General features: G+C 39.7%; 1 protein-coding gene across 4 annotated transcripts; it reads left to right on the top strand.

Annotated features, from left to right (window-relative positions):
- The first annotated feature begins 222 nt into the window (after window positions 1-222).
- PDCD2L (programmed cell death 2 like) lies at window positions 223-7,639 on the top strand. 4 transcript variants are annotated; one of them, XM_072632016.1, is made up of 7 exons: window positions 223-595; window positions 734-897; window positions 1,060-1,129; window positions 3,356-3,741; window positions 4,390-4,500; window positions 4,962-5,110; window positions 7,458-7,639. In XM_072632016.1, exons 1-7 carry the CDS (start codon window positions 482-484, stop codon window positions 7,586-7,588), a joined length of 1,125 nt encoding a protein of 374 aa, XP_072488117.1. In that variant the 5' UTR covers window positions 223-481; the 3' UTR covers window positions 7,589-7,639. The 4 variants fall into 4 exon arrangements, with proteins under 4 accessions (XP_072488117.1, XP_072488119.1, XP_072488118.1 ...); XM_072632019.1 differs by having other exon boundaries at window positions 419-595; window positions 739-897; XM_072632018.1 differs by lacking the exon at window positions 4,390-4,500.
- The last annotated feature ends 1,597 nt before the right edge of the window (window positions 7,640-9,236 follow it).

The following is a 9,236-nucleotide window of genomic DNA, read 5'->3' as shown; positions in this document are numbered from 1 at the left end:
AATGCTACCTTAGGCAGGTACGTAGAACGCGGACTGCAAAGTGCGGAGCCTGAGGCAACTGAGCCGCGGCAGTAGTGCGGGGGAGCGGAGGCGGTGCGCGAGGGGCGGCAGAGCGGGGTGGGGCGCGGCGGGGACTCCTCGGAGGGCGCCCCTTGGTGCCCACTTCAGGAAGTGCAGCAGCCTCGGCACGAGAACATCCCGCCCCACCGCCCGCCCAGGAAGGGGGGAGGTGAGTGGAGGCTTCGCCCAGGGCGCGGCACTAATGTCTCCGGGACAGCAGCAGGTCCGGCCCGGCTAGGGTTACGACCCCCTTCCATCTCCTGGAGGCTCCGACTGCAAGGGAAGGGGGCAGGAAACCGTGGCGATCACGCCATGCCGGCCTCTTATTTCATTGGCTCTCCGGGACTGGCCCAGACCCGGAAAAGTTTGTCCCTTACCGGAGTCGGTAGTTGGCGCGTGCGCAAAAAGCATCCCAGTCGTCATGGCGGCTTCTGCCGCTCCAGTGCTCCTGGGTCTTCGAGACGCCGAGATGAGGGGCAGCTCTGAGGGGCCCCAGGACGGAACCTGGGCTGTCAATAAAATGGGCGGCATCCCGGTGAGGGGGGTCGGGTTTGCGGAGAGGCCCTGCGAGACCGGGGCCTGTGGGGACACGGGGACGGGCCCGGCCCGTGGGCGGCGGGCGCCGCTCACCTCGACCGGGGCCTAACCGCGGGGCCGCGGCTCTCTTCCCCAGGACAGCCTGCCCGCCGTCCCCGCCCCCCGGCCGGCCTGCGGGCGGTGCGGGGCTGCGATGGCGCACGTCGTCCAGGTCTACTGCCCCCTGGAAGGCTCGCCTTACCACCGCCTGCTGCACGTGTTCGCCTGTGTGCACTCGGATTGCGTGGGCCAGCCCTGCAGGTGCGTGAGTGGGTCTCCCCCGGCCCCCTGTAATCCCTTCTTCTTCAGCCTCCTCTTCCTTCTCTCCTTGCCCCCCTTCCCTCGGCCGGCTCGCTCCTGCCCCGGTCTTCCGAGGCCTTGGCCGGCCGCTCACTTCCTCGGGTCTCGTTTGTTTGTCCACAGCTGGAAGGTGTTTCGCTCCCAGGTTTTGCAGATTCAGGAAGAGTGCGGGCAGGATTCCCAAGCAAAGCCGGTACGTGTATTTGACATCTTTGCTGAAGCTGCGTCCTCTCGTTCTCCGGAGGGTTTGCAGTTTGCCGAGTTGTAACAACTAACTCCTTACGATTTTTTTTCTCAGTTTTTTTTTAAATTTTAAAGAAGTAGGCTTACCTCGGATTTGCAGTCAGATGACTTGGATACTAATTCTGACTGCTAATTTACTACCTGTTTACCTGGATCTCATCATTTTCCTCATTTCTAAAATAAGCTTGGACAAGGTGATTTTTAAAGTTTATTCCAGGTCTAAACCTAATTGTCCTATAATCTTAAGTGCAAAGATGAATCAGAAGTTCCAAAAGTGGTTTAATAACTCAGTTGGTAGTAATAAAGGTAAAATAGGTTTTACAAATTCTATTCTTGGGACAGCTTTCCGAGCAGATGTACTGCAACTGTTGGTTATTCCCATTATACAAATGAATAAACCTTAAGGAGTGTGATTTACCCAGGTTCATGTGGCATGTGTTATAGTTAAAACTCAGATTTCTGCCTTTAAGACTAGCTCTCTTTCTTTTATGTTATACTGACCATATTCAGTTTGAACCAGCATTTCACAGAATCACAGAATTTTCAGATTTGACTGGGCTTCTCAAACTCTCTACTCCAAACCATACTTGAAAGAAATCCCCACTTACTACATACCTAATCATGGACTCCAGTCGCTCCTACTGTATGATGCAGCTCATTGTACTTGGAAATAGCTGCAGTTATTAGGACATTTTTTCCTTACATGCCTAGATTTGCCTTTTTTTTTTTTAAAACAACTTTAACCCATAGGTTCTCCTTCTGCCATTCAGGACCAAACAGCCTTCCTCTAATCCCTCTTCCCTTTGACAGCTTTTCAGATAAGTAAAGACAGTATTGTTTCCCCTGAATCTTCTCTAGTCTACATCCCCAGTTTCCTTGTCTTTTTCTCTGGTACTTTTAACATATCAGAGTCCTTAAACTGTGGTGCCCAAAACTGAATACAAAACTCCAGAGATTTCCTGAGAAGAACAGAGTACAGGACGACTGTTATATCCTGGTTCCTAGAATTTATATTGTTTTCAGTGCATCTCAGGATTGCATTAGTTTCTTTTGGCAGCCACATGGTAACTTTGCACAGCTCTTTCTTACTTAAATCCAATTCACTTGCAAGTCATGGCATCACCTTTCTGAAGTCATGGCCCTCTTCTGCTAGTTCATAGAGAGCTGCCAGTCCACTATAAGGTATTGATCTTTTTCAGACAGATTACTGTCTAAATTGTGATCCCTCATCCTGTATTTTTTCAGTTGATTTTTTTTTTGTACTCATGTAAGACCTTGTATTTCTCTCTGCTGCATTTCATCTTAGTAAATTGAGCCCACTGCTCTAGGCCAGAGATGTCCAACTCTTGCAGATTAAAATGTAATTGGTAGGTGTTTAACAAAATAAAGAAGCAATATGACATGATGTTAATTTGTGGTTTTCTAAGTCAATACGTGACCTAAAAAGATCCATTTCTATTTGGGTCTGACACTACTATTCTGGTCTGTAAAGAGTTTTTTGGATTCTGTTATAGAGTTTGTTAGTTGCACCTCCAAATTTAGTGTCTTCTTGATGACCTGTTTTACAGAATTTTCAGGCCCGCTTGGTAATGAGTATGTCCATTTGTTTATTTTGCCTTTTATCTTGTATTATTTCCTGTTTTTCTCTTTTGGCTTTGATCATTCTGTTCCTTGTAGATCACAAATTTTGCCAGATTGCTATTGGGTCAGTGTCTTTTTTAATGTAAAGTGTTTAGAATGACAGATGGAAATTGAAGTACTTTTTAGTCTAGTAGTTATATTCAGTTATAATGGTATTGTATTTCTTACAGCTGGTGTCTCTCACATAAAAAAAAATGCCAGTACCTTTTTATTTCAATTTTAACATTCTCTGATTTTTTCAATAGCTCTTTAAATTAGCCTCCTTTATGTAAAAATGCACTTGACTATCAAATACCTGAAATTCACAGATTCTTTAGGCCTCTAATCATCATAAGAAACATTTAGATAACTAAACTTTGTATATATATTTTACCACTCCTGGCCAGTATGTATGGTGAAAAAATTTTCCAGTGTTGAAAAATTTTTCAGTGTTTGTTCTGGAAGAGTAAGGTTTTGTAATCTATACTGGCTTTGATATTTCAAGACCTATATAATAACACAAGTAATATTATTGTTATTGGATGTTCTATTGCAGAAAGAAGAAAATAACTTTGCTGTTAAAGACTGGTGTGAAGGAGCAGAGGACTGGGGAGACAACAATGAGAGTACTCTTACACCATGGATTACCAGAGATCTGCTTGACTCAAAAGTAGGAGATAATTTTAATGTAGAGGAAGACATAGAATGTATGTCCCAACTCCAAGAACTCTCACTAGATGAAGCTTTAAGTGACTGTCATACAGTGCCAGCTGGAGGACATGTACTGCCCAGCTCATCAGTTCCTGTGTTTCAGCCCTACTATATCAATGTTGTGGATGAAGAAGATTATATTAACTTTGTTGATACAAATCATGCCCAAAAACTTTTGCAGGAGTATAGACAACGGGAGGGAGTTGAATTGGAATTTCTGCTAGCTCAAAGGTGAGAATATTTGCAGTGGAGAAGAAATTGGGGTAGGAAGCAATCTGGCTTAGTAGGCTAAGGGGATGGAAGGAGTAAACTGGCCACTTTTACCATTCTTTCAGGATTTGTCACCTTGTTACTTTTAGAGCAAAATAAAACTAACAAGAGCCATAGAGGAGACTATTACCTACAGCAGGGTACAGGAGATGGAGATTCACAAGTTACAGAGAGGCACTAATGGTATACTGACTTGGTCAAGTTGGTCAGTTTTCTTGGGTCTCACCTCATCTCTAAAATGAAAGATTAGGATGAGATGATCTTTGAGTATCCTCAGTAATTCTGTGATTCAGAAATTCCAGAATTAAAAGAATTATTTAGAATCTACTCATTTAAAAATGTGTCAATAGCTAACAAAACTCCCAGAAAGTTTCACTAGAAAAATTCCATGTATTAGTAGTTTTATTGGCTTCAGTTTAGAGAAAAGTTTAGCAGATTTGCCTTGTTTCAGAGTAGTGTGATTCATGGACTTATTTTCATCTTGAAGTATAGTACTGCCTGAAATAGAGGAAGAAAATCTATCTCAAATGATGTATTTTTTCTCCTTTAAAATAAAAACTTTTCTTCCCTCCAGCTATAGAGAGTAACATGATTCTTTTCTTTTCGTAGTATCATATTTGACAATGGTGAAAAATATGAGAAGGCTGTTTCTAAAAGTAATGATAAAATATTTTATAAATTTATGAAAAGAATATCTGCCTGCCGTGAACAGATTCTGAGGTAAAGAAGGGGATACTTTGGGGCTATCCTCTGTACAGTTAGAAAAAAGATGCAGCATTTAGTTCATTTAGATATATTAGTAAAATTTTTGTTTTAATACTGAGTATGTAGATTTGTGGCATTGTAATTTTTAATGGAAAAAAACAGGCAGCTTTTATTTCTTTCTGTGGGGAAAAAGTATAGTATTTTGCAGAAATTCTGAGCCAACAAGAGTTGGCTTGGGAGAGATTCAGGGAAGAATATACTAAATGTATCAGTTCTATAAAGTGAAAACTAGCCATATTTACTAGTCAGCTGCTCAAGTCTTTTTTCCGAGAAAGTAGGTGAGTGGTGGTTTGCACGACTACCTTTAATTAGTTTTCTAATAAATGTTTATGAGGTTTTATAACTTATATGAGAGGAAAGCAGTTGGGTTGTGTTTGTGTGTGCTTTGTGTCTAAGGGCTTCTGTCTTTCTTCTAGGTACTCTTGGAATGGGCAGCCTCTCTTTATAACCTGTCCTTCATCAGATGCTACTGAGATTCCATCCTGCAGTAACTGTGGGAGCTGCAGAGTATTTGAGTTTCAGCTTATGCCTGCATTGGTCAGCATGCTCAAAAATACTCTGTTAGGTAGTAAACTTTTTTATATGTTAACTGAACTATTTAATAGTAATTTTACATGCTTTAATCTTTCCTTTTAATCCTTCCTTTTGGCACGGAGATGACCTTTGCACCTTGAATGCCATGCCCTCAGAACATAAGCTTTAGCAGGTCTTATTAAGTTGGAAAAGCTCCAAGTATGGACCTAGACTCATTAGTAAATCAGCAAGCATGCATAAAGCACGGTAACAGTACAGTAACAGGCACGGTACTAGATCCTGGGGTACAAAGATATAGGTTAATCAGTTCCTGTCTTTGAGAAGCTTGCAGTCTACCTAGGGGAAACGTGTGTGTGTGTGTGTTGATATTGATGTAGCTATTAATATATGTATATATTTATATAGACAGATTCAAAATTGATGGAGATAATTTGGCTTCAAAGCCACTGCTAGCATGTGGATAGTCAGGAAAGGCTTTGTGTAGAAGGTGGTGTTTAAATTAAACCTTGAAGGAAGTTAGAGATTTTATGGGGCAGAAGTGAGGAGGGAGTATTTGAGAGATGGCTGATGCAAAGCTCTAGAGATGAGAAATGGAGCAGCACAGATGAGAAACAGTTTTTCTAAAAACCAGCCTAGCCAAGATGAGAGAAGCTTATCGCCAAAGAGTTGAGTACCAAATGATTTTTTTGGATGCTCTAACTCAAGAAACCATGTATTCAGAGATGTAAAGAGTTTCTTCTTCAGTAGAGTGATCTACTCACCTTGATGCAATCATTTATCTTTTTTGAGATAACTTAATTTTTTTTATAAGGAAGAGTGGGCAGATTTGTCATTAAAAACAAAGGGGGGGTGAGGTGGGGCTCTCAGAGTGGGGCTCTCGGAGCCATCTTTTGGTACCAGTGGTGTTTGTATACAATTTGTTCCAGAAGCTTTTCTTTCTTTTTTTTTTTTAGAAATCATTTTGTAATCAGTTATATATAACCAGACTTTAATATGATACATAGTATAAAAAAATTAACTAGCATATATGAGGTATTGAATTTATCTTCGCTGTGTAGTGAAGATAAAACAACCTTGAATTTTTAGTTTTTTTTTCTTTTGTGAAACTCTCTGGCTTCTATGGTATGATAGTATCTTTGTTTGCCTTTACTTCTTAGAATTATTCGTCTCTATTTCCTTTATCGGCTTCCACTAACCCTCAGCTATAAACATACTGTAAGATACTGATCTTTGTTTTCTTCTGTTTATGCTTCCTCTTTTGAAGAACTCATTCTTTCACAACTTGAACTAGATTACATGCTGATTATTTCAGCGACTGTATCTCCAGTTCATACCCTTTCCTTGAATTCCACTTAGATATCCCCAAACTGGCTATAGGACATTTTTATTTCATTTTAACCTCAGTACATGTAAATGTGAACTGATCTCTTCCCCAAACCAGCCTAACATATGCCTGGCTTAATGAACTCTTATTGGTGATTATCATTCTTCCAGGTATCTTTGACTTCTCCCTTTCTTCACAAACCCAGTAAATTTTACTAAATGGGGCCATCTCCAGTCATCCTGATCTACATCTGGCCACTGGACCTAGATATGGGTCTGGAGGAGAAAGTGAGGCTGGTGACTTTGCACAGCCCTTCCTCATTTTAATTTAATTCACTTCCAAGTCAGGGCATCACCTTCCTGAAGTCGTGATCCTCTTTGAGAATGAAGGACAAACAACAAGAAGTTACAATTCTGACTCTTCCAGTAAAGCCAGGACCTATTTCAGGCAGAGGGTCTAAAGCAGGGATTTTTAACCTTTTTTCTGTTATAGCTTGGCAGTATGATTGAAGCTTAGGGACCCCTTCTCAAAATATCATTAAATGCATAAGATAAAGTAAAATTACAAGGAAACCAATTTATTTACATACAGTTATCAAAACTACCCTAAAGGGAGATGTTATCAATTAGCCCAGCTTTTTTAGTAGCCATTTCTGGTGCTTCTATAAATTTGAATTTGTGAATATAGGCACATTTTCTGCTTTGAGTGGAGTTCCATATGCTTATGCTTTCACGTTGTGAATTATTTGTCTTTAATATCCTGATCTTGGTAGGAATTCAGGCATTAGGAGAAGGGCTTTTAGAAGCTACATCTTACCTTTATACTTTTCTCCTAATTTTAAATTTTACTCCTAAGTTGTGATTGGAAAGGCTGCTCACTCTAGGAACGTATCTAGAAGATGTAACAAATGCATGAGAATAATTTTTAATTATACCTCTTTCAGTCACATTTGCAGGTTCCTTGTTCAGAGCCACATTAATAAAATATGTCTTTCAAATGGTAAGTGAATTGATTTCTGAGGAGTTTTTGTACAATTATATCTTGTGTCTTACAGATATCTCTGTTGATTTTGGAACAATTTTAATTTATACTTGTCAGAAGAGCTGTTGGCCTCCTAATCATCAAAATCCAATGGAAGAGTTTTGTGTTATACAAGAAGATCCAGATCAAATGTTATTTAAATAGAATCTTTCCTTTTCTTTGTGTAAATAAAATTTAATTTTTAAACGAGCAAAAGCATTGGTGTTAAAAAGATGAATTTTTATTGCGGGAGGCATCTGGGGATCATTAAAAGTATTGTGCAGTTTCCAAATGTAATTCAACTCCCTTTTTTCCTCTTGCCCCCATAACAGATTTTCTCCTGGGAATGGGTATATTGCTGTGAATCACAGAATACCAGGGTCTCAAGAGAATCAGAATTGTATGTGACTTTAAGTGGTGATCAAACATAGGGTGTTTATATAAGTGAACAGTGGTATAATCACCTTGGCATATATTTGAGAAATATCATAAAAAGAAATAATCAAGCAGTTAATATAACTGGAAATAGAGCTAGGCTGGTTACAGCTCCAGATTTTAACAGTATCAGAGAAAGACCTCCAGCACACTGGGTAGATCCTTTCAGGAGAATTTATAGAAAGACACAGACAAGAACCAGTTAGGAAGGGAGCAATGGGTACTATTTTTAAGTTTTCTTTGAGGGGGGGTGGTTTGAGGTAAATTGGTCTTTGACATTAAGTGGAAGAAAATTTATTCCACCCCTTTTTTAATCTCATAGAGGTTATTTTCTCTCTCCATGAAAAACCTGAATGAACTGGAAGAGGGGGAGTATAATATGTGTAACTTTTACAATACATACTAGTGTATTCATAAAAACAAGAAATATCTCAAGGCAGACTGTGTTTCTGGGTTTATCGAGAGTCCTGCCTCTAGGTATCGAGGTGGAAGAGTGGTATTGTTGGGTGCCCTTCATCTCAAACTACCTTTTGTTTTAAATTTACTTTTCTATGTGCTTACTTCTTTTTTTAAAGTATGCTTCTCAAAGTGCTGTTTACAGTTATCAAAAATTGCATATGCTTATGCAAAATTATTTTGAATGTGCTGTCTTCAGAATGTGAACTGAGTAGGAGTGGTTTCACTGGACACCTGGCATATAGCAGGCACTCAATAAATAAAATAATTGATTTATTAATACCTTACTGTAAAACCTTTCCTTATAATATTGTAGAAAGAAAACTGGGTTTCACAGTGGACCTGGCTTCAAATACGGTCTCTGTTGCCTTACCACCTTAGAGACTTATTTAAGTTGAATTGTTGACTTCTGAGCTTTTGTTTTCTCATGAGTAAAATGAAAAGGTTGTATGTAATTAATCTCAGATCCATTCTAGTTTCAATTTCTGTATCTTTTTCATCCATGGATTGACCTAAACCCTTCCTGAATCAGGTTTTGGGGCTAATGAGTTCTCTTAAGTTTATTCCTATAGTCTACAGTTTAACTTCTTAGCAGTAAATCCCTGTTTATAACCTTAATGACTCACGCTGACAGGAAATGCAGGTTTCTGAAATCCATCACATCAAAGCAAAGGGACAGAAGTATTAGAAAGACCTGAAAAAGATCTTAAAAATCCAATTGGACTTAAGTCCAATAACAAGGAACAGTTAGGAGAAATTGAGAAACACAAGAAGTCTTTTGAAGTGACTGATGCAGTTTGAGTAACTGGGACCAGAAGAATGACATACACCCAGCTGTAAGGGTGCTGATACTTAAACCAGGAGAAGCAAAAAGAAAACAACAGATCAATTTTTCCTAATGAATACTGATGCAAAAATTTTT

The sequence above is a fragment of the Notamacropus eugenii genome, chromosome 1, assembly GCF_028372415.1.
Source record: "Notamacropus eugenii isolate mMacEug1 chromosome 1, mMacEug1.pri_v2, whole genome shotgun sequence".
In the NCBI taxonomy this organism is placed as follows: Eukaryota; Metazoa; Chordata; class Mammalia; order Diprotodontia; family Macropodidae; genus Notamacropus; species Notamacropus eugenii.
This window is presented reverse-complemented; position numbering and strand designations above follow the sequence as displayed.

Bases quoted from the DNA above. Each gene is read 5' to 3' on its own strand.
- PDCD2L (XM_072632016.1), top strand. From the start codon at position 482: ATGGCGGCTTCTGCCGCTCCAGTGCTCCTGGGTCTTCGAGACGCCGAG. The intron at 898-1,059 runs GTGCGTGAGTGG...GTTTGTCCACAG, and splicing joins TGCGTGGGCCAGCCCTGCAG to CTGGAAGGTGTTTCGCTCCC. The intron at 1,130-3,355 runs GTACGTGTATTT...GTTCTATTGCAG, and splicing joins AGGATTCCCAAGCAAAGCCG to AAAGAAGAAAATAACTTTGC.